This window comes from Anolis sagrei, chromosome 4, assembly GCF_037176765.1.
Source record: "Anolis sagrei isolate rAnoSag1 chromosome 4, rAnoSag1.mat, whole genome shotgun sequence".
Taxonomy (NCBI): Eukaryota; Metazoa; Chordata; class Lepidosauria; order Squamata; family Dactyloidae; genus Anolis; species Anolis sagrei.
Window position 1 is genome coordinate 166050583 of NC_090024.1, and position 25714 is coordinate 166076296.

The window sequence follows — 25714 nt, forward strand, 5'->3', positions numbered from 1 at the left end:
GTGTGGTCATTATATTTGAAAGATATTAATTGCCAGTAATTGCCTGACAGCTTTGGAGGAGACGTTATTTATTTATTTAATTTATTAAAATAAAATATTTTAGAAATACAGAACACCTGCTCATAGGAGGCTACACTCTGTTTTGTGTAGTAATAAATGAGTTTGATGCATCAATTCCTAAAAAAGTTTGTTAGATGAAGCTAAATTGGTTAAGTTGTTCCAGAGATGATCATTTAAATCCTAAGATTTTTATGTTTCATTGTAGATCAAGAACTGATTTTTTTTTCTCATTCAGGGATAAAAATTATGAAAGTTTAAGTTTAATTATTTGACATTGTCTTAGTTGTGCAAGAAAACCTATATGTCAGAATCAGGAGTTATTAATTAACAGAATACCATACTTAAGTAACAGTTTGCTTCAGTTTTCTGGATTGTATATATGTTCTATGTTCTATGTACGTTCATTGGCTCTAACCAGAACTCTGGTGCTTAGAACTATAATATCATGCTTAAAACCAGAATAAGAATTTAATGGCTTTGTATATTTTGTGTCCCTTTTCCTTTCATCTTTGCAGTATTTTAATGTAAAAGAAGACTGTAAAGCTATGGCTTTCTGTGCAAAAATGAGAAGTAGCAAAAGAAATGAGGTCTACATAGAGAATCAAGAACAAGGACTGGAATTGGCATTCTATTTGCAAGAGAAGCCTTCTCTTTCATATACATCTGGAAAGTACACAGCAGAAGAACTTTGCATTGAAGCTGCCCAGAAATGCTGTGAGTTTCAGTAGTGTCAAATCTTATTTTTAAAAGTAAAATCAACAGCTAATTGTGGACCTAAATCCATTTGTAAGTCGCAGTCAGAGTGAACTGAATTTATGAATTAATCTCAGTGGAATCAGTGGAATTTATAAACACATTGACTTGCCGACTTCCTGTTTACTAAGTAAGTCTATTGTAGCTGGGACTAACAATTGGATTTAGGCCACTGCTTATCTATATTACTTGAAAACAAGACAGGGATTTGTATGATTCTGCCATCCCACTCTTAAATGTCCTGTTTCCACTTTATTAGAGTATGATTTTCTGTTTCTGTTTTTGTTTTAAAAATACCCTTTCTTTTTGGATATTATATTAATTTCTTCCTGTTCTGTCCTTAGTACTTACTTAGACGATCCCTCGTTGTCCAAGTAGGATAATCCTCCAGGGTGGGTCCGTTGGTGACTGTGGAGTCCTATACTTGATCTGCATCGTCTCCCGCAGTGAGGGCATTGGTTTCCAGGTGGAAGGCGGTCCCGGTCGGGGTTGGCTTGACACGCCTTCCTCTTGGCACGTTTTCTCTTTCACCCTCCATTCATGCCTCTTCAAATTCTGCAGCACTGCTGGTCACAACAGAGCTCCAGATGGAGCGCTTATGGGCCAGGGCTTCCCAGTTCTCAGTGTCTATGCCAGAGATTTTAAGGTTGGCTCTGAGCCCATCTTTAAATCTCTTTTCCTGCCTGCCAACATTCTATTTTCCGTTCTTGAATTCAGAGTAGAGCAGCTGCTTTGGGAGACAGTGGTCGGGCATCCGGACAATGTGGCCAGTCCAGCAGAGTTTATGGCGGAGGACCATTGCTTCAATGCTGGTGGTCTTTGCTTCTTCCAGCACACTGACATTTGTCTGCTTGTCTTCCCAAGAGATTTGCAGGGTTTTCTGGAGGCAGCGCTGATGGAATCGTTCTAGGAGTTGCATGTGACGTCTGTAGAGAGTCCACTTTTCGCAGGCATATAGCAGGGTCGGGAGAACAATAGCTTTATAAACAAGCACCTTGGTATTCCTACGGATGTCCCGTAGGGAAAAATGCTGCATTCGCAGAGCTCAGGCGGTGTTCTATTTCGGTGCCAATGTTGACTTTGGTGGAGAGGTGGCTGCCAAGGTAGCAGAAATGGTCAACATTTTTAATGTTATACCATTAAGCTGTATCTCTGGCATTGGAGAGGGATTGGCTGGTGACTGCTGGAAGAGGACTTTGGTTTTCTCGATGTTCAATGACAAGCCGAGCTTCTTGTAAGCTTCTGCGAAGGTGTTTAGAGTGGCTTGTAGGGCTTCTGAATGCACACAGACGACGTTGTCATCAGCATACTGGAGTTCTATAACAGATGTTGTTGTAACCTTGGTTTTGGCTTTCAGTCTGCTGAGGTTAAATAGTTTGCCATCTGTCCAATAGATTATTTCCATTCTGGTGGGAAGCTTCCCATCAACAAGATAGGCAGTGCTGCAAGCTAATCCCTGGTTTGTTGTTGTGGGATTTGTGAGAGAATCTCTTCGGCCACGTTGGAGCTGTGATTAGGAGGCTTTGGTAGTCTTCTTTTCAATGTAGTGCAATTGATTTTTTTGTCCTTCAGAAGTTTGGTTCCATCTGATGAGCGTAGCGTGGTTTCTTGGTCCATAGATGACCTTTGTGGCTTTGAAAAATCCCTGAGCATTATGGGTATCTGCCAGGTGTTGGATTTCTTCAGCCTTCTTTGTCCACCAGATGTTCTTGAGTTCTCTTGTCCTTTGGACCTCAGCTTTTGCACTGGCATAGATCTTTTTCTTAGCAGTATACCAAATCCATAATGTCTGGTTTGGATCTCAAGTGTAAATATACCCTACTATTCTTGTTGGCAAGTAAGAACTTATTAATACATTTTGCCCTTTTTATTTTTTCATAGACAGTTGAATCTCTTTGACAGACTCCCAGAGAATCAAATATACTAATACTGGTTCTATGTAGCATCTCCTCGTTATAAATTGCAATGCATACTTTAAAGCCCTAGTACTTTTGTCTTTGTTTATTCTGAATGTCCTGTATATGGTTGTGGTGGGTGCTATGTTCCTGTTCGGGGAAAAAGGACTACCTTTTTTGCTTCTTAATAAATGTTTCTGTAATGCCCCCAAACCTAATCTGTAATACCTTTGTGTTTGTATGTAGCCTGTTGACTTATGGCGAATTTCAGGAGTTTACCAGTACATTCTGATTGGTTAAAGGGGTGATCAGAGGAAAAGTTCAACATTCCTGCAGAATGTTGTAGGAACCTTTATTTGAGCAGAACCTATAGTTTTAGATTTAATCTTACCAAACTTTCCTTCCATGTTTATAGTGCTGTCACTGCCTGATCAGTAGCACTGTTGCCTATTTATATTACTGTTTTATTTAAATATAGGTCTCTTGTGTCTCACTACCATATTTCATTGTATTATAGTTGCACTCTCCTCATTTTTCCATCAAAAAAGGGGGTACAATTATTACACAAAGAAAAAAAATCTGCCTTTGAGTCTCTGTTTGTTTGGGGGGGGGGGGTTAGAAAAAATAAAATTCCTTACCTCTGAAAGGTGAGGAGGGGGGATGATTCAGCCTCAAACAAACACCTCTGTTTCTGTTTGATTGTTTTTTTAACTGCAGAGCCATTTGGGGATGATTCTCCCTTCTTTCTCCATAGGCAAAGCAGTTTCAAAACTATGAAATGGAGGTTTTTGAAAATAGGATCTTTCTTACTTTTTCCAAAGAGCTCCATTTCAGATTTTGTAAAGTACCTTGCCTTGGAAGGAGAAGTGAGGAGCGAAGAATGGAGCTCCAGAGACCTCCATTTTATAGCCTTGCCTTCAGAGAAAAAAAGGAAGGAAGGGGCAATCGGCACCAAACGGCTCTGTGACTACTTTGCGAAGAACACGAAAATACCAATATTACCACCCCAAAAATGGAGGTGCGGCTATTATGTGTTGGCAACTATTAGGCGATGAAATACTGGTATTCTTTCTGGTCATCCATTGCTCCCTGTGGTTGAAACTGACACTCAGCATTTTGGTGACTATAGTCAAAATTGTAACAATTTTTGTATCTCTTCAAAATAATTTTTGTACAAAATAATCTACTTTTAAATATTTAATCCATTTTTCCTTTTTAGGACTTGTGCAAAAGTATCTTGAACACCTAATATATGTATCTCTTACATGTTGATGTTTCTCTCTTAATAGCTATATCTCCATTGTGCCATAACCTGTATGCTCTCTTTGATGAAAGCAGAAACCTATGGTATGCGCCAAATCATGTCTTCCAAATAGATGACAAAACTGCACTCCGGGTTCATTATCGTATGAGGTACATGTGATATTCAGTAATAAGATTGTTTGAATTTAAGTCTTACATTAAAACTAACTGTAATTCAAAAGTTATTCAATTGTAGTTACTAATTGAACTACAGCCTAGGTAATGTAACTAATTACCTAGGTAATTAGTTACATTACCTAGGTAATGTAACTAATGATGAGGATAGAAGGGGAGCTGAAGTCCAACATTTGGTAGGCCATAGATTGGTCACACCTTATCAAAGAACTGTACAATCCTGAATTCTCTTAACCTTAAAGCACAGCAAGTTTTCTATTGTAGCTCAGAAAATAGAGAGATATAAATTTTTCTGATAACTAGAGGTTTTAAAAAGGTCAGTATTCTTGCCAATTATGGAAAAGAGGATATTCATTATAATTTTGTTACTTGATTGCAATATAGGCAGGGGACAGAAAGTATACACATAATGAATTAAAGAATTAGTTACAATGCTACAATCATATGGATTGAGCGTCGTCCCAAAAAGAAAAGTATCTAATTAATTTATTCTAGTTTATATATAAAAAGTAATATACATTTTATATGATAAAACGGGCTTCTTGAAATGTGTCCTTTTATATAATGTTTCTCAACAGATTGCTTAAATCGGGCATGGGCAAACTTTGGCCCTCCAGGTGTTTTGGACTTCATCTCTCACAGTTCAAATACAAACTTGTACGTTTATAGTGAGAGCATTTATGCAAGAAATGTTTAGCCAAGCTCTGTAATACCAGTCCTGGTACCAAACAATGTTTGTTGTTGTTATTCCTGTTGCCTATAGGTGCTTAAGTTTAAACTGCTTGTCTTAGTTTGCAATAACTGGACATCCCCAGCATCTTGTTATTAAAACAATGCAATCATTAAAAGTAACAGAAGCAAGTACAGATTTTAAATGAAAAAAATATTTCTGTCCAAGGTGATTTCAGTCTCCAAAGAAACTTATGATTAAAGGGTTTTTTTTTTTAAAAAAAAATAGATAATTGGGTAGGGTGTTCAGAATCCCAATCCAGAAGTATTACTCTTGGTTTAATCAGAATTAACAGGGTTGAAACCAGGGAACTCTTTTATATTAAAAGTTCAGGAGCTCTTCTCTTCGGTTTTAAAATTTCACAGGTAAAAATTAGTTCAACACCCAAGAAAGTAAATCATAGTAGAGGATTTCTTCAGACCATTGCTACTAACTATAACCTTGCGAGTGTGCTTCAAAAATGTTGCCAATATTTGGACTGGAAACATACCACAGAGATGTTAAGAAGCCCACAAACAGTTTCAGACAGAAGGAATTCTTTTGTGGAACAGTGAATCTCAACTCTGTGGATAAGTGGGATTGTATCAAGTTGTGGCCATTAGTATTTATTAGACAGCGTGAATATTTAAAATGAAAGCTTTAGTATCATTTCTGTTTTGGGAAGGCTTTGGACTTCATTACCTGTAAGAAAATTTTCATTTTGTCACCAGTACTTAGGTGTGAGACCTGGGTCTTAGAGCACTGAGGTTTGAAACAACCACCACTCCTTCAAGTTGATTATTATATTTTTAATATTTGTTTTCAAGTCATATTTTTAAAGCATTAACTAACATATACAACTCCGTTTTTTTCTTAACTCTTTCTTGTTATTTTCGAAAGGTTTTATTTTTCTAATTGGCATGGGACAAATGAAAATGAGCCCCCTGTCTGGAGACATTCTTCAAAGAAATCAAAGAATTATGAAAAGAAACTAGTGCAAGAAGGAACACCCCTCCTTGATGCATTTTCACTAGAATATCTTTTTGCACAGGCAAGTGACTTCTAAGACAGGGTTTTAAGAAATGTTATATTTAATGTTGTGTTTTATAACATTGAGTCGGACTTTTTATAATTAAAACTAATAATTTTAATTTTATAATTAATTTACCCTGCCTTGAGCCACAAGGAGAGGTGAGTGGTGGTGATGATGATGATTTAAAAGAATTCTACCCTTGCTTCTGCCCTGGGGGTGGATTTAGGAATGTTTGGACCATGTTGCCCTGGCCACTTTTAAGAAATAAGTGATAGAGAAATGCAAAATTCATTTTTAGGTATATAGGACATTTTCTTTGATCACATTTTTAGTAGTGTTCAGTTATTAATTGGTTTGAATGTACGTACATAGAAAAGCAGCCCAAAAATATGATGACATTTCTTGGTAACGTATATTTATCAACTGAATGTTCAGTGGTGATGTTTCATTGTATTTTTCTGATTACTGTGGAAAGTAACATGGCCATTTCATGATATTCGGTGTCCTGCACAAAACTAAAATTGCTTTCTCACACTTTAGGGACAGAATGATTTGGTGAGATGTTTTGCACCTGTTCGGGACTCAAAAAATGATCAAGAGACTCAGGAAATTCAAAACGAATGTCTGGGCATGGCTGTTCTTGCTATCACCCACTATGCAATTAAAAAAAACTTGAAGTTGCCAGAACTTCTCAGAGACATCAGGTGAGCCTGAAGTAGTTGTGTATTGTCCCATTGTAGATCTACCTTTGTTGACTAGAATATGTTAGAAAAGGAACTGCAAGCAGAATGAAGATAATGTTTTTTCTCCTGCTATTAACTAACAGTTAAGAAGACTAAGCATTTCTGGTCCTATAGCAGATTCCTAAAGAGTGGGTTGGAAAATACTTTAGAAATGAATTCATAAATTCATGCCTGTAGTTTATGAAATAAAATAAATTTTAATTTGATACACAAAGTTGCTATGTGCAAATAAAAATCAATAGGGTTGTTGTAGTTTTTTTGAGCTGCATGGCCATGTTCTAGAAGCATTCTCTCCTGACATTTCGCCTGCATCTATGGCAGGCATCCTCAGAGGTTGTGAGGTCTGTTGGAAACTAGGAAAATTGGGTTTATATAACTGTGGAAAGTCCAGGATGGGAGAAAGATCTCTTGTCTGTTGGAGCTAGGTGTGAATGTTTCAATTGGCCACATTCACACCTAGCTCCAACAGACAAGAGTTCTTTCTCCCATTCTGGACTTTCCGCAGTTATATAACCCCCCCCCCCTCAAAATCGATATATTTCAAAGGGAAGTTATTGAATAGAAATGACAATAAATTGAAGATATATTTATGAATACACTGCTCCTTCAGCATTGTCGTACCATGTAGATTTTTATTAAATTATTTTTCTTTTTATCCCTGAAAATATTAAATGAAATGTCCTTTCCATCATCTAAGAAGAATAAATATTGAGCAATAAATGTGATCTTTTCCTTCCATACTCTTTTTTCCAGCTACAAACGTTATATTCCTGAAAGTCTGAACAAAACCATCAAACAGAAAAACCTTTTAACGAGAATACGGATCAACAATGTTTTCAAAGACTTCCTAAAGGAATTTAACAAAAGGACAATTTGTGACAGCAGTGTTTCCCCACATGATCTGAAAGTGAAGTACTTGTCAACCATGGAGACGTTAACGAAACATTATGGAGCAGAATTATTTGAGACCACTTCATTGTTAATTTCATCAGAGAATGAGAAGACTTTTAACATGGATGATTGTAACATCATCCCACATTATGAAGTGATAGTAACAGGCAATCAAGGAATCCAGTGGCGTGTAAAGCCGTATGGAAGTATGATACCAGTGAGTGTTAACAAGGTTAATCTGAATCATCAACAGGTTGTTGCCTCCCTGCCTCCATGGCCCAAGGAATTTCAGCTTTGGGGACACTATTTTATGGGTCTTTCTAGCCCTTTGAAGCATGTAATCGAATGTGGAAGGGGAATTGAAAGGAGAGCAGAGTAGAGAAAGAGAATCATCCTACTTAAAAGTAGAAATACTAAAGATCAATAAGTGAAATGAGAAAGCTACCCTTTTATAATGGTACCATTCTTTTAAGAATGCAGGCTATAAATTATCCAACTAGCTAACTCAGCCATTTTTTAGTTAATACGGGCAGTCCCTGAATGACAAATACCTGACTTACAAACTGCTTATAGTAAAGAACTGGGGTGAAGCAACAGGAAATAAGATAAATCCACCCTTTGGAAGTGAAATTCATGCCTGAAAGAGTTGTCATGAGGAAAAGGTGTCTCCACTGAAGCTTTATCATCAATCCTTATTTCTACAACAAGCCAAATTTTTCAAAATCCAGTTATCACAAGGACAGAAAGTGAGGTGAAATCTTCTGAACAGGGACTTGGACAGCAAAAAACAAAACAAACCAAAAAACAAAACAAAACCCCACTACAGGGGTGTTAACCCTTCCCTATACTATCCAAAGCTTTGTGTGTGTGTGTGTGTGTGTGTGTGTGTGTGTGGAAAGAATTAAGTTGAATGTGTGTGTACTTTCCAACGTACACACACATTCAACTTAAGAACAAACCTACAGACCCTATCTTGCTTGTAACAAGAGGACTGCCTATAGTTTAATTATCTTTTGCAATATGTCACTACGTTTTAGGCATATATTTTATTCCATCAAATTCAAAGTGCAGTTGAATGTAAGGCACATACAAATTTCAAACTTTGATTTTAAGAAAAAAGAATTTTCTTATAATGTCCTTTGCATGCACAACACACTTTTTGTTGGTTTGTTTCAATACGACTTTGTAGTGCAATCTTTCTTTTGGAGTGAGGAGGAAGTGTGAAGAAGCCGCAAGTCATCTGTCTGCATGATCTATATTAAGTACTGCGGAGGCAGTAGAAGCATGTAGCGCTTAGCACAAATACCAGTAAATAGCTATCTGACCAAGACTGAGGACAAAGTAGTGGGACATGGCAGAGCCATTTGGGATTCGGGGCCTCCCTCACTCTCTCCCCACAAGACAGTTTTGCAACTGAAAAAATAGTGATTGCAAGGCTCAACCGCAAATGTAAGGCTAATTTTGAGGCCTCTTAAATGGGAAAAAGTACACCTTATTATAGATGAAATACAGTATATTTATAAGTTACTGTTATTTTGAGAAACTGCTAAAATCTAAATGTCTATAAAAGGTTGCTGCTGGCAGCTACATAATAATGAGCCAGTAATTTTGCCTTACTGTGAACAAGCAGTATGCTAGTGAAGTTAATCTTTCTGATCACCCTTTAGAACAACTAAAGTATTTTTTTAATAAAGCGTACTAGTAAACCTATAAATCCGTATTTGGGAGTAACAAAAAGGTTCATAAATTCAGAGATCTTATTTTGTTTTTCTGTTTGTTTTACCCACATGCACAGTAAGAAGGCTAAGACAGGAGCAATGAACCAAATAATCGCTCATATAAACTGTGTAAGCTGTAATCCTTGTTTGTAATTGCAGTAGAGTCTCACTTATCCAACCTTCACTCATGCAATGTTCTGTATTATCCAACGCAGTCTGCCTCCTGCCAGGATCCACAACTGTTTCAATGTATTGCAATGTTTTGGTGCTATATTTGTAAATAGAGTAACTCCTCCATAACGTTACCGTGTTTTGAGTTGCTTTTTCTGTCGTTTTGTTGTAAAACATGATGTTTTGGTGCTTAATTTGTAAAATTATAACATAATTTGACATTTAATAGACTTTTCCTTAATCGCTCCTTATTATTCAACATTTTCACTTATCCAATGTTCTGCTGGCCCATTTATGTTGCATAAGCGAGACTCTACTGTGTATGCAGTCAATCTGGTTTATCATATATCCAGTGTTCTGGTACATACTGCCCAGTCACTCTCTTTTATTTGAAAAGAGCTAAAGCTTATGAACCTAAATTCAGCTGTTGCTCTGGTTTGTTTTTTTCTCAGCAAACCTGAGATGGATTCCATAGTGTATTTTATTTGTTTGTTGAAAGAAAAGTGAACCCAGAGAGACATCTGTGCCTGGTTTGCATTCTTGCTGCAAGCGGTCTTCTTGTCCACAATATGCCAAGGTTTCCTTAGGCCCTTGGTTTCTCAGGGTGTGTGTACAAACATAGCTAGTAGCTTTGGCTGGGTTGTATTCTTTATATAAACACACCTGGCACTGTTAGAAGTGGGATTTCTTTTAAGTTGATAAAGCATTGCTAGGTCCAGATAATAAAAGCATGTTCAAATAATGAACAGAAGCCTTTACAATGCTGGCACTGACTGTGTATGTGTTTATGTGTGGTTTTAAGGAGCTGATCTGGCCATGAAATGAGTAGAATTGAGAGCCTACATGTGCAGAGATGTAAATTTACAAATCTGCCGGTATCAACACTACACTACACTACAGTAAATGGGAAATTTCTGTTTTAACAACTCCTTTTGGAGAATAAATTCCTTGTGGAACTGGAAAAGTTATCTGGTGTTCAATACAATTGAAACATTGTCTGTTACCAAACAGCTTAATATTTAGACCAGCACTGGTTTTGAACTTTGTTTTATTACTTTTCTTTCTAGTAGTAAAATTCGTGTTTTCTCTTATCATCGACACTTTCCCTCATGTTCTACAGATTCATTGTCTCCTTCACTATTTTTTAAAAAACTATATGCATTTATTTTAACCAGGTTACTCAGACAGAGAAAGAAAAACATAAAACAAAGAGAAAAAAATCAGACGGCAAAGTTAAGAAAAATGAAGAAAAAACTAAGAGGGAAGACTGGAACAATTTTTCTTACTTTCCTGAAATCACTCACCTTGTGATCAAGGAGTCCACAGTTTCTGTCTATAAACAAGATAATAAAAGGATGGTGAGTTTGCTCAGTTCAAAAAGCTAGTTCATATATATGTATTATGTACTTTTGCTTCCAGAATTGGTGACCGCTTGATTCTGTATCCTCATCCACTAATATAGTTTACAACTTAGATTTCATACTAATTGCATACTGATAGAATGGGATAGGTCTACACTTACTTAAGCACTCTGAATATGCATACATGTAAATGTTGTGCCTTCAAGTCATTCCCTACATATGGTGATCCCAAGCCATGCCAGGGCTTTCTTGGCATGATTTGTTCAGAGACGGCTTACCTTTTCCTCTTTCTGAGGCTGAAAGAGTGTAACTTTCTCAAGGTCACCCAGTGGGTGTCTGTGGCTGAGTGGGGATTTGAACCCTAGTCTCTAGAGTCATAGCCCAGCACTCACACCACTACACCACATTGGGCTCTCATCTGTGCAAATTTTGCTTTATCAAATATGAGAAGACTTCCAAGTCTCTTTTTGCTTTCTGTATTCATTACAGTAGATCCATGTATTATATGATATGATTTTTGCTTATTATTTGGAACTCTGTTTTTCTTACATCGAATGAATGATATCTAATGCTTCCAGCTGAAGCATATTGTTTAGGAAGATGTAGTGATGTCTAGAGAATTCTCTAGACAATTCTCTGGTCAGTTTCCAGCAGAAAATTCTGGAAAAAGTTGAACTTTGAGTCACTCCGGAGGCCTAGAGAGAATCTTTCTGTATGCTTTGCTAGGTGCTCCTCTGGAGTGACTTTGTGTATAACTGAAACGGATTTGGTGAACTCATGTAATGTGGTCTACTGTAATTTTTTTCCCATTAATAAATACATTTTACCTGAAACACTGAGGATGAGGAATTATGTGCATTTAATTAATAGTACAAATTGTCAAGTAAAAATTTAAAATAAATATAGCTCTAAATATAGATGAATCTTCATTTCTCATGTGAAAAGGCATAACTCTTCCTAAAATTACTTTTCTGTTAATAGGAGCTTAAACTGTCTTCACACGGCGAAGCGTTGTCATTTGCTGCTTTGGTAGATGGTTATTTCAGACTTACTACAGATGCCCACCACTATCTCTGTACAGATGTTGCACCGCCCCTCATAGAACACAACATTAAAAATGGCTGCCATGGACCCATCTGGTTAGTTCATGTCCTTCACACACTATGTGATGGTTTTCTTGCTTTTTTCTTAGAAATCTTAACTTGATAGATTTTTTTTGCTGGGGAGGGGGGGAGAACAAACAAATATATTTTGTTGGGGGGAGAACAAACAAATATATTTTGTTGGGGGGAGAACAAGAAAGAAGAGGAAGTAAATAGCAATGACTAAAGCATGTCCATGAATATAAACTGACTTTGTTTCAGAGAATTGGAATTTTTTATATATAATTTTTAAAACTTTCATGCATATCTAAAACGGATCTTCTGACCACTGAATCATAGATGACAAATTTATCTTGTGTCCTTGCAGAATACGTCTAATTTGCAATAGTGAAAACATGTAGGGGCCTATCACATTAAATTCCATTTTGCAGAATAAAATTTAAAAGAATGTGGGCATATAACAATACAAATTTTCTAAAGAAAAACTAATACATTGTAATATATCCAAGCCCAAAGAAATAGTGATAGGTGAATATGCTTACATGACATACCACAAAAAATATCTGTTGGAATTACTAAAATCTGTAGACAGTTTATTATTGGGGGAGATGGTTGACCTTTTTGCACACAGTTTTAGTTTATGCTGATGGCCTTAGGCTTTGTTTTTTTTAAAAAAACATAGTAAAGCATAATGGTCCCGTCCCCCTCAAACTCACTGTAATATGGCAAGTTTTCCCCCATCTCTACTGTAATATTCTGCAGACCATTTGGGGCATTTTCCTTCAAGTTTTTCATATAAATTCAAGAGCATGTGGCCTTCCAGCCTCCCTTAACCTTCAGCTATTGCCCACTTCTACCGTAAACCCCCCATAAAGTAATAATGAATTATCTGCCCCCATTTAGTCCTTCAAAAATAATCGTTCTGAACTAGCATGTGCATGGTTTTTCTTCTGTTGTGAAAGGTGGCTTTGTACAGTGAGTATTTATTCTTAGTAAAGTTTTATCTTACTAATCTTGTGATCATGGAGGAGTTATGTAGGCATATATGAGTAAAGGCCCTTGAAACAATCTGAAAATGTTTTTTTTTCTATTTATTTTGCAATAGTTTTTTACAAAGTATATGATATTGGCAAAATTGAATCTCTCCCAGAAGTACAATTTGTGAGAACATGTACCACTCAAAAAACAAACAAATGTTTTTGGAATTAAAATCAGATTTCACAATCTAGATTTTGCAGTCAATCTGCATGATCTCTGTTTCACTATCTTTGGCAGTTTTTTCCATAATGTGTGGTAAAAAAGATTGTCTTCCTTTGAGGAGTATTTCTACTAATTTCTAAACACTTACAGCACAGATTATGCTATCAGCAAGTTAAAGCAAGAAGGTAATGAGGAAGGCATGTATGTCCTGAGATGGAGCTGTACAGACTTCAACAACATCCTCTTAACTGTGATATGTACAGAAGGCTCACAGGTATGATACCAAGTTTTGTCAGGTATATGAACAATAGATGCATGTATGTCTTTTGATATGTAAAGCCTAATTTTTGAAGAGACGGTTTGAGGGAGACTTGATGGTTTCAAACCATGATGCTGAGGATCTAACCAGAGCTTAATACTTTCTTTCTATTTATCTAAAAGCAGGAATTTTTAGCTTCCTTTGGCAGTAAGTGGTAGACCATTACTTGCTTCATTGTTGAAAGTGAACAATACATTTAAGTGAATTGAATACTCAATGGCTTTAAATATTAGTCTGCAAATTTGATAATTGGCAGATCTGAAATCTTCTTACAACCATAGTACTATCTATGAGATTGATCTCTAGGTCTTGTGTATTTCTGGTATAATAAAAATGTAGTGTTTGTTATTACCTGTCGTTTTAGGTATCCACATATTCCCCTGAATTCTGGTTTCTAGGTGTAACGAAAGTACATTTGCTTTCTTCTCAGTGTGTCATAAGATAAGATTAAAAAGTTTCAAATGCTTGCTAAAAATCACATGAGGAATTTCATTGCATTCTCTTGAATCTCCCTGTTGAAGTCTTAAATTATTTTCTGCATTTTACTTGGGTTCACTTAAGAGTGATTCTTCCTCTTCCTCTCCTTTACTTCCTTCCCCACAACAGTTTTTAAATCCACTCAAACAGTACAAGAACTTCCAGATTGAAATGAAGAAAGATGGCTGTCTCTTACATGGATCTGATAAGTTTTTTTCATCTTTGAAAGAACTGATGGACCACTTAAAAGGGCAGATCCTTCGAACAGATAATATAGAATTCACACTCAAGCGATGTTGTCAGCCAAAGCCAAAAGGTTAGAAAGGTTTGAATTAGCATTCTTTTAAAAAACATTGAATCTTTGTCATGGAGAACTATTTGTTAGTGAAAGAGGAAATTTGTGGTATAGTGCTAAACTTGATGTCAGATTTCAGTCCAACATGTACATATTATTTATTTATTTTTTAAAGATTTGCCTTATGAGGGAATTTTGAAATTTCTAAAGAGCCAAACAGATTAAGAACCACTGGTATATATGAAGCAGAAATGAAGATATCTCATACACACGCACACATATCTGTACACACATACAGATATTCCAAAACTGGTAAAATTCCAAAATCCAAAACATTTCTGGTCTCAAGCATGTCAGATAAGGGATACTCAACTTGCACTGAAAGAATATAACAAGTTGGGATGCAAATTTATTTAAATTTAAAACGTCTTTTTTCCCACCAGAAATCTCCAATTTGCTGGTGGCTACCAAACTGTCGCAAGAATGTAAGCCGGTCTATCCTTTAAGTCAGTTGAGCTTCCATCAAATCCGTAAAGAAGAAATAATACAAGTAAGTTGTTGTGGCTTTTTAAAGGTTTCATGAAAAATATAGACCTCAGAGAACTTCCCTGTTACTATTTGAGAAGTACTGATGTCTGGGATGTGTGGCAAACACATTCAACAGGTTTAATTTAAATTATATTGTAAGCGTAAGTGTTCAGGTACTGTAAATTTCTACGATGTTTAGAAATTTTAATCTTCCTTTTGTAAATTATACACGTTACTATGCTGATAACATGAATAAGAACCCAGTTATTTATTTATCAGGTTACATTTATGATTACTTCCATTATATTGGGCTCATTTAATATTAATATAGAGGTGTTTCACCTATGAAATGAGCACAGTACAATTAATGTCATATATAGTAAAATCCAAAATGTAAAATGAGGTCTTATTTAACTGTTGTCTTTGGGATGATTAATGATGGTGTTTTTCACTAAAATAAAGAAATTGTTAAGACTTTCACAATTTCTGACTGAATTTCAACTGTGTTATAGGGTGAGCATCTTGGAAGAGGAACAAAAACACAGATTTACTCTGGGATTCTAAACTATAAGGACGATGAAAGTTATCAGAGTGAAAAGGAAATTAAAGTTCTCCTTAAAGTCTTGGATCCCAACCACAGAGACATTTCTTTAGTAGGTATCTCTATTGATTCAAATATAAATAGCCAATGTCATTGTTACTCGTTTTCTTTTATATGGCTGATAGAATGACAGAAAATAAATATAAATTTCCCACTTGTTTCAATATCCTTTTGATTCTGGAGTATTCATAGGTGAAAGTTTATCCAGATGCCCATGTATTATAAGTATGCTAGGTGAGTTGAAGCACAGCTCTTTGTATTATGAAATTCTGTCTTCTCTTGCCACATCTTGCCAGTTTGGTATGAAACTTACAAAATATTTTTCACTACATTATGTATTACTTGGGAATTGTTTCTGACATCACACATATGGGTCTTGTGCACAGGACAGCTTAGAATTCTCTATAGCTTTAAGAAGCCTCTTGATTGAAGCCCCGCCCACCTTCCCCTAGAGGATATATAGCCATCAGGCGGGACTAGCATCTCAGTTCCTCTGCCCTTATGACAGCAGCTTACAGAAACCGAGATTCACAGATGACAAGATGTCACCTAGTAGCTGTTTTAGACATTTACACGAATCTGTTGTGCAGTGTTTACAGTGGACTTTCCAGAAGATACTTCACCTTTACTTCGTAAAAAGGAAAATCAGCAAGCCTTTCAAATGCTGATTTGGTATCAGCAAATGTTTGGGGTTTTTACCTATTTTATATGCCTACATCTTTGGATCATGTAAACATTTATTGAACCAAAAAAGGTTGTGAGTGGAAACATTGAAGAAGCCTTGATCTGGAAGTATTGTTCTCCCATTCATTGAACAAGATTTTTCTTGTGGTTCAAAGCAACTTCAAATAGTAACGTAAACACATGCATATCACTGAACTTAGCATTCTTGTGGGAAGACTTTGTTGATTTATCCTTTCATTGTTTTATTGACCTTAAATCTCTGTTGAGTTGCCCCTGAAATGTGTTTATTTTTAATAGGCATTTTTTGAGACAGCAAGCATGATGAGACAGATTTCCCACAAACACATCGTCCTTCTTCACGGAATTTGTGTCCGTGATGTAGAAAGTAAGTAATTATATATGTCTGAAGTTGTAATTATCTAGTCCAAATACACAAAAGGACAAGATCTTGTCTGCTTTTGGAAGCTCAGCAGGTCAGCTCTGGTTAGTACTTGGGTAATTATTGTTGTCATTGTCATCACTTATTTAAATAGAGCCATCTTTGTTTTTGGCATTTTATAAGTTAAAGAACAATAAAACTGACCCTGCCTTCATGGTTACAATCTGGTTAAGATGTGACACAAGATGAAATGGGAGGGGATTAAGTCCAGCAAATACTGTCCCTACTTCCAGGTGTAGAGATGATTGAATTGTGCCTGCTTCTTCATTCCTTCTGAGGCGAAAGCAGTGGCAGTTGGGGTGGAGGTCAACTGTTTTGCATTTCCTAGGTGTTGCAAGCCACTGCTCCTTAAACTATGCGTCCAAACCCCAAATGGGTTCCCCTTAGCTCAGTGTTGGAGTCATGACAAATTGGCACCAATAAAAGGTTTCTGAATATTCTATTTGTATCCATCATGAAAGTGCACTGACCATTAAACTATATGCACTACAGATTTACTTTCCCTTTTGCTGCAGACATTATGGTTGAGGAGTATGTTGAATTTGGACCTCTGGATCTCTTCATGCGCCGCAAGAGTGTTTTGCTAACGACACCTTGGAAATTCAAAGTAGCAAAACAGTTGGCAAGTGCATTAAGCTATCTCGTAAGTCCTAGATTTGTTTTTACCAGAAACAATAGTCTAATAGATGATATTTCTGGAAGACCGTTCATATATGTTTGTTTGTTATCTGTTTTGAAATTCCCATACACATGGATTTGTTTATTTCTTCCATTTATTTAACATATATACGTAAAAGTTCAAGTTGAATCTTTAACAAAATATTGCAAAATGCACTGTTCAGGTTTCTGCATAAGCCGTTGCCTTCACCATACCCCAGTTTGTGTTTTTCACCCTTCAGAGCAGTCAGTTCCCACTTTGTATCTATTGCACAAGCTTGATTTTCATAAGATTGTGAATAAGAAAATGTGGGGGCCCCCACTCCAGTTAGGTTTTCTAAAACATTGAACGAGTAATATACAGAAGTGAAGGATGCCTCAGGATGGCAGTATTAATAATTTTCATGTGAGTCATTGAGGCAGTATAAGAATATTGAGATTGCTAGATTTATGATAATTATTTTCATCTTTTGCAGTAATACCCTAGTTGATCATACTGGCTATCCAGTGCTAAATTATATAGGCTATAGAACTTGAATGTGAACATAGGATTTGGACCCAAATATAGGTTAAAGAAGATTGTAAAAGGAGCTTTGTCTTGCCCCATTTTCTTCCCCACTGCAATGGTCTTCAGTCTATCAATCTCAAAAAAAGAAACTTGACTAGAGGGTAAGGATTCCCTCCTGGGAAATATAATTTTAGGACTACAACTTCTGGTCTTTAGTGCCATGGAGATTCTGGAAGTTGTGGTCCAAAATGACCATTTGGAATGGCCATTGATTATGATTTTGGATAACCTGATTTTAATATGTCTTATAAGATTGATATATTTTTAATGATTGTTTAATATATATGTTTATTTTATTGTGTATGCATGTTTACATGGCATCAAATCTTTGCCTATATATGTAAGCTGCCTTGAGTCCTGTATGGGGTTGAGAAAGGTGGGGTATAAATAGGGTAAATAAATAAATAATTTTCCAGGTTTTGAACTCAATAAGCTTCTGAGGGAGGCAGGGACAGCTAATATTCCTAGTATGAAGTTCCTTTGCTTGATTTAGCATTCAAGCCATATTTCTATCCCTTTCATCATGTTCAAAATGTGTTCACCTTATTTGGATTGTAAGGTTGGAACATCCTAATGCATATTCTCTCATAAATGCAGGAGGACAAAGATTTGGTACATGGGAATGTGTGCACCAAAAATATATTATTGGCCAGAGAAGGAATTGATAATGAATATGGACCTTTCATAAAATTAAGTGACCCAGGAATTCCTGTTACGGTGCTATCTAAACAAGGTATTGTTAAATATGTATGTATTTTCCAGGATATTAAAAAAACACACACACACAATTTACTGGCTCATGCTTTCTGTTCTTATACATTTCCCTACATTACCATACCTCATACTGCATCTCAGGTTATATAATTATTTGGTGCCATCATTGGCGATCATTCGTGTCTGAGTAAGATGGCCTTCCAAGTGTAGGGTCTTGACGGCGGGTCCGAAGGTGACTGTGGAGATCTTTTCTTGACCCACATGTTCTTTCACAGTGAAGACATAGGTTTCCAGATGGAAGGCAGTTCCGATCAGGGTTGGCTTGATGTGCCTTCCTCTTGACACATTTCTCGCTTTCATCCTCCATTTTCACCCTTCAGAGCAGTCAGTTTCCACTTTGTATCTGTTGCACAAGCTTGATTTTCATAAGATTGTGAATAAGAAAATGTGGTTCCCCCACTCCAATTAGGTTTTCTGAAACATTGAATGAGTAATATACAGAAGTGAAGGATGCCTCAAGATGTCATCCTTCCATAGCACTGTTGGTAACAGCTGATCTCCAGTTAGAACGCTCAAGGGCCACGGCTTTCCAGTTCTCAGTGTCTATACCACAGTTTTGAAAGTTGGCTTTAAGCCCATCTTTAAATCTCTTTTCCTGTCCACCAACTTTCCGTTTTCTGTTCTTCAGTTGAGAGTAGAGTAACTGCTTTGGGAGACTGTGATCAGGCATTCGAACAGCGTGGCCAGTCCAGTGGAGTTGATGGCAGAACTTCAATGCTGGTGGATTATTTGGTGTATAACTGGCAAGACTTAATTGAAATCTTAGTACTGGTATTAGGAATATTGCTTTACCCACATTGTGATGATGATTTCCCTAACTTAGTAGTACATTCCGTGAAGTAGTGAACTATTTTGCCAGCTCTCGGCTGCCTGCCAAAACCACTCATTTGTTGATGCCAATCTCTAGCCTTGGGAGAGAAGGACAAGTCTTTAGCTCTTCACATTGTTTCCAGAATACTAATTCATTTCCAATAAGATGCTTGGCCCTCACTAAGAAGAACAATTAATTCAAATTGTTTCTTTATTTATATCCTGCTTTTCTTCCAAACATGGAATATTTCAATGAACTGCACTCTTGGACTATTTAATGTGCATGCCAACTGTGAGATTCTTAAGAATGGGGGAATCAATCTGTTTAATATGGGAATGCCATTCACATGCTATCTAAAAAGCTGAAATTTGCTATACCTGTATATCAGAAATCTCAAATTAAGTATGGGCATACATTAGGATACATTTATTAGAAAAAATATGAAAGAAAAATGTGTTGCAAAAGTAAGAAATATATTCTCACATTGATAAAGTACTTTCAGGCTACATGGAATTATGAAACTTGACACTTTCATCATCAGGATATTCTTAAATGGGACATTTTTGTACCTAAGAACCAAAATATATCTCTTAAATTGATGCCAGCATTCCAGGACAGAACAAGATGTACAATATGATAGAGAAGGGTGTAGCAATGTCAGTATTTTAATTTGTGTCTTCTTGCTTGGCTATGAGGGTAGAGGGCATTTCTAGTAGCAGCCAAAGAAATAGATTGTTTCCTTGTGCTTTTTTTTTAAAAAATGAAAAAGCTCGATGAAAGCCTTTCCTTGTCAGGTGGAAAGGCTTTCACCCTTGATCCTTTTGGTTTTCCCAGCTGTGTTGTGATCAGTTGTGAGACAGAAGAACTCGAACTGAAGCCTGTATTCTAAAATACTGCCCCCCCCCCCAATAGAACAATGTAATAGTGCAGCAATGTGTATCATTTTCTAGTAGTCCCCAAAAGCAAGTTTGGCTTTTCCATTGCTAGAGTTGATGCTCTCAGTGTGCTTCCTACTTCAGCATCAAAACTTCTGTCCAGAAGAATCAAAGTTTGTACTGTGTCTTTGTGTATATTTGAAATACAAATAATCCTCATCATCTCTGGTGAAATGTAGACATTTATGTGAGAGATGTTCAGAGTCAGGATTTTTTAAAGTCAGATATCACATGCTTTAGCTGCTTACACATCACTTTCTTTGCTCATCACTTTTCTTGCAATTGTCACATTTAATATAGTCTTGTGTGCACCTGATAGTATCTCTTTAGTTATAGGTCATCTTCTTCAAGTTAATTCTTATTTCATCTAAAGAACATTATGCATTTATTGCTTTATTATAATTCATTGCAACGCCTTTTCTTCTTCTTCCAAGAATGTGTTGAGCGCATCCCTTGGCTTGCACCTGAATGTGTTGAAGACTCCAAAAATTTGAGTGTGGCAGCAGATAAATGGAGTTTTGGTACAACATTGTGGGAGATTTGTTACAATGGAGAAATGCCACTTAAAGACAAGACATTAGCAGAGGTGAGGTGACTGTAGGCTTTTCCTAGTAGACTCTAATTTTGGAGGAAACAAACATCTTACGGGATAGGAAGAGGTAGTTGAATGACCTCTTCCTTGAGTCAAATAGGCTTATTGACTTCTTCCAGCACAAGGCATAATCTGAGCAGGATAATAAAATAATAAAAATATTTGTTTTTCCCATCCCATGTTGCAGAAGGAAAGGTTTTATGAAGGACGTTTCACACTTAGAACGCCATCTTGCAAGGAGCTGGCTGATCTGATGAAGCAGTGCATGCACTACGATCCTAACCAGAGACCCTTCTTTAGAGCAATTATGCGGGATATCAACAAACTGGAAGAGCAAAGTAAGAACATCTATCCTTATTATTCCTTGTCTATAAGTGAATGTTATTTTCTTTGATCAGTGGGATTGTTCAATGTAGTACCTTCATGGCAATATAAAAACACGGCTGCATATCCCACCATTTTTGTTGTTGTTCCAAAACTAATAGTAAAGAGTTTTGCAAAGGTTTTGCATTCTGAGATCTGAAATCAGTCATGGTCCTGGAGTAGAGATGCAGAGTATGTTGTTGCATATCAATTGCTTAAGAAGCATTCTCTGTGATGTAGTATACATGCAGTCTGGCCTATTACTTAGTTGCTGTGATTGTGCTGCTTTGGTATAGTAACATACCAGTAGTTGGCTGGCTGGCAGTCAGCTCTGAAACAAGGAGACTAGAACAACAATCCAAGTGCTTGATCCAACTAAAGATAACTCATTTAATGACTATTCTTTTAGGCAGAAGTTTAGAAGTTCTTTGATCTTCACCTTTAAACATATCAAGTTTGCTGTTGTGTACTTTCAACTCGTTTCTGAATTGTGATAGTTTAATATCTGAATTTAAAATAAACTCCATATAAAGTTTTCAGAGTGCAGTGTTGATTTCTCACATATGTCTTTCTGTCAGATCCTGAAATTGTCTCAGAGAAGAGGCCCAATGATGATGTTGACCCTACCGTTTTTGAAAAACGCTTTCTGAAGAGGATTCGTGACTTAGGCGAGGTATGCTTACTACTACTCTTTCTCCATACTTATCAAATACTACTACAAGTGCTGTGCAAAGCACACAAAAAAGAAATCCTGTACCTTGCAGCAAGAGTGTTCCAAAGGATGTCTGGCTTTCTTGCAGTCATTGAGCAATACAAAGCATGAACAGATTTCTTTAAATGCAGCTTCTGGATTTTCATCACTTTTTTTTCTCAGTCCACTCCTCTTCATCAAGATAACTGATCAGGATAATTGGAAATAGGAAGTAAGAATGACCTGTAATATCTTTCATGAATTCTGGAAAATGGTGGTCAAAAACAAACAATATGATCACTAAAAAGGTCAAGAAAACCCAAGAAACGTGCTTATTAGGACTATTTAGAAGGTGTATTAGCGCAGGAGATGATAAATTTGTCAATATTGCTTTGTTGCGGTAAGACTAATAATAGCTAAAACATGGAAGGGGGGAAAAGAGGTAACTATTAAAGATTGGAGAGATAAATTATTAGATTATATCCAAATGGCTAAGATGACAAATAGTAGCAGAGAAAGAAATAATGAAGAATTTGCAAGCAAATTTAGGCTTGCACTTGGGTATCTGAGAAAGAAGACAAAGATAGATTTGATGACTGCCACAAAGGGGATTTAGTGAAAGAAGACATATAGTAGTTGTCAGCTAGTTATGTGATCCTCATTGAGGGGTGTCATGGAGGTTGGGTTCATAGGTGCGGGGTTGGAGGGATTAGGATATTATAAGGTACAGTAACTGTACAAATAGTATCACATGTTTAATGAGTGTTTGCTGTATATATTTTATTTGGTTAGAGCATTCGAACTGTCAAGGAGGCTTGATTCAAAAAGCATTTTAAAATAAAATAATGTATTCCCCCTGTTTTAAAAACCAGGGCCATTTTGGCAAAGTCGAACTCTGCAGATATGATCCTGAAGGCGATAACACCGGAGAGCAAGTGGCAGTGAAGTCCCTAAAGCCCGACTGTGGTGGGAACCATATCGCAGACCTGAAGAAAGAAATTGAAATTCTTCGAAATCTTTACCATGAAAACATTGTAAAATACAAAGGGATCTGCACAGAAGATGGTAAACTGTGGATGTTCTGAACATGTTCTCATTTTTTTTCCTTTCCAAGTTTCTTATGTGAATTGTTCTTTGTGAGAACCTCTTTACTTTTTGGAGAAACCAATTCATAAAACTCAGTTTTGATCCTGCTGAGAGCATGCTGACATAACAAATGATGGGTGATCCCTTCCTCCCTTCCTTCCTTTCTCATCTAAAACACATTACTTTTTAGTAAAATGGAAAAGCTTTATTTTCTGTGTCCCTTCAAAGGGCAAGTTCTGTTGGCAGTGAGGAATATCCTCCCACTTCCCTCTATCCCTGTTATCTTAAGTTGATGCTCAAAGCCAACATTGAGATTTCTGCTATGTGCCAGAATTTGGCTCAAATAGCTCCTCAGGAGCTCTGTTTTTTCCCCCCTTGGGTCAATTCTATTTCTGAAAAATTTCATTTGGAGTACTGTGAGAGCTCTGAAACGAAATTAATGGAGGATGTGGTATAGGCCCTTCAAATGCCAGTGCATTATGTAAATCTTGAAGAAAAAAAGAAAACGTTGGCAGGAGATTGGCACCAAGCCCATAACTTTGTGAGATTGTCAATCTGGTGATACTAGCAATTGCTGGATTCCTTCTGAAATGTCATTACATGTCTTTAGTCTGCTAGTCTTAGATTTGTTTGTGGAAGCCGCACTCCAACTGCTGGATTCTTGAAAAGCACATACTCGCAAAGCTAGTTTAATATGACTATTGGCTCCCTTTGACTGTTTTTGGAACCACTTCTGTAGTAGGAAGTGGCATCAGTAGACAAAGATTCAGATTCAAATATCGATTTTGTGAATAGCCTTCAGAAGGACACCTTCATATTGAATTATGGCTTCTAGAAATAATATATTCTCTGGTAGCCTTCACTAGAAGCCAAATAGAAGGAGCCACAGGACTTGTCTCGGTTGGAAGAGCTGGAACGCACAAAATGAGAGAAGGAAGGGAGGTGCAGTTGCCTTTTAGAGTAGTGGTTCCCAACCCTTTTTTGAGCAGGCAAACAAGAATCCTCTTTACTCCAAACATTAATGGGATGCCAAGGCACTTTGAAAATACTGGTTTAAATTGTACCAGAGAATGATTCAGAATATTTAAGGAAATAAAGGTTGCTTACCTGTAACCGTATTTCTTCGAGTGTCCATCCGTGAAATTCACACTTATGGGTTATCCTTTCGCGCATGCGCAGCAATCCGGAACTTTCTAGAAATTTTAAATGATTTTTAAATGATTATTTAAGTACAATATAAGCCCCGCCCATCCCCCGCCCCCCCGGTATATAGGCCCTGGCGTGCGCCTGAGAGGTAGTTCCCAAGCGCCAAATAGCGGCGTAACATATATAGGCATGACAGAGGGGAGGACGGGCGGGTCGTGTGAATTTCACGGATGGACACTCGAAGAAATACGGTTACAGGTAAGCAACCTTTATTTTTTCTTCGTGTCTTCCGTGAAATGCACACTTATGGGTGAATAGCAAGCTACTGACCTGGAGGTGGGTCATGCCACGCAGGAAAACAGTACAGCTCTGCCAAAGGCCGCATCCTTCTTGGCTAGTATATCCAGTTTGTAGTGGGATGCAAACGTGGACGGCGTGGACCACGTAGCAGCTCTACAGATTTGATCCAGTGGAACTCCACGCAAAAAGGCTTGAGAGGTGGAGACCGATCTGGTCGAATGGGCCACCAGGTGAGATGGTGGTTGTTTCCCTGCCAATTGGTAGGCTAGGCGGATCGTAGAGACGATCCATGAGGCTAACCCCTGAGAAGATACAGGGTGCTCCATCATGTCTTTCCTGTATTTTAAAAAGAGTCTGGGAGATTTTCTGTGTGGGGATGTTCTATGGAGATAAAATGACAGGGCTCTTTTAACATCTAGTGAGTGAAGGGCCACCTCGAGAGGAGAGGATGGATTTGGGAAGAAGGCTGGTAGTATGATGTCCTGAGACATGTGGAAGTGGGAGACTACCTTTGGTAGAAAAGTGACATCGGTTCGCAGTACAACCTTGTCATCATGGAACCTTATATATGGTGGGTCTGATCGAAGGGCCGCGAGTTCACTGGTCCTTCTGGCCGAGGTGATGGCCACTAGGAATGCCACTTTCCAGGAGAGGTGAGAGATATCATTAGAGGCCATAGGCTCAAAGGGAGGTTTTGATAGCTGAGATAGTACTAGCTCCAGGCTCCATTGTGGTGGGGGAAGGGAGACAGGAGGATGAACATTTTTATATCCTTTTAGAAACAATTGAACCAAATTATCTTGAAAAAGGGACGGCAAGCCACGTTTTCTTCTAAAGGAAGAGATAGCCGCTAAGTAACATTTAACAGAGGAGAGGGAGAAGCCTTTCTTGGAAAGGTGAACCAGAAAATCCAGCACCACCTGAGTGGGTGCAGTGATGGGATCGTGACCCACTGATTTTGTGAATGTTGAGAATATTGACCACTTGTAGGTATATGACTTTGTAGTGGATGGTTTATGAGCAGCGAGGAGTATACGCGATACTTCTTCTGACAAGTTTAATGTGGTCTGATCCTCCACGCCGTCAGGCGGAGGGAGTGGAGGTCTGGGTGGAGAACGAGCTCGTTCTCTACTGTGAGGAGGTCCGGAATGGGGGCAAGGTGGAAATAGTCCCCGTTGGAGATTTGGAGGAGGGTGGCGAACCAGTGTTGGCGTGGCCACCAAGGGGTGATCAGGACGCAGTTGGAGTTGTCCTGGATTATTTTGGCTATGACAGGTGACAGGAGGGGGAGGGGGGGAAAAAGGTAGATGAGGTCTGCTGTCCAGCGGAAAAGAAAGGCGTCTCCTAGACAGCCTGGGGATACGTGAGGGCGGA

General features: G+C 37.5%; 1 protein-coding gene across 1 annotated transcript in view; it reads left to right on the forward strand.

The window, feature by feature from the left end:
• The window catches only part of JAK1 (Janus kinase 1), a 52735-nt gene that overhangs the window by 14296 nt on the left and 12725 nt on the right, over positions 1 to 25714 (forward strand). Inside the window, exons 3-20 of the mRNA XM_060773669.2 lie at positions 576 to 774; positions 3998 to 4121; positions 5755 to 5905; positions 6428 to 6591; positions 7384 to 7738; positions 10586 to 10768; positions 11753 to 11910; positions 13225 to 13348; positions 14000 to 14186; positions 14609 to 14715; positions 15206 to 15346; positions 16276 to 16363; positions 16933 to 17060; positions 18240 to 18375; positions 20597 to 20748; positions 20942 to 21092; positions 21696 to 21790; positions 22681 to 22873. Of these exons, the coding sequence (XP_060629652.2) occupies positions 576 to 774; positions 3998 to 4121; positions 5755 to 5905; positions 6428 to 6591; positions 7384 to 7738; positions 10586 to 10768; positions 11753 to 11910; positions 13225 to 13348; positions 14000 to 14186; positions 14609 to 14715; positions 15206 to 15346; positions 16276 to 16363; positions 16933 to 17060; positions 18240 to 18375; positions 20597 to 20748; positions 20942 to 21092; positions 21696 to 21790; positions 22681 to 22873 (2836 nt within the window). The remainder of the gene's footprint in view (positions 1 to 575; positions 775 to 3997; positions 4122 to 5754; positions 5906 to 6427; positions 6592 to 7383; positions 7739 to 10585; positions 10769 to 11752; positions 11911 to 13224; positions 13349 to 13999; positions 14187 to 14608; positions 14716 to 15205; positions 15347 to 16275; positions 16364 to 16932; positions 17061 to 18239; positions 18376 to 20596; positions 20749 to 20941; positions 21093 to 21695; positions 21791 to 22680; positions 22874 to 25714) is intronic.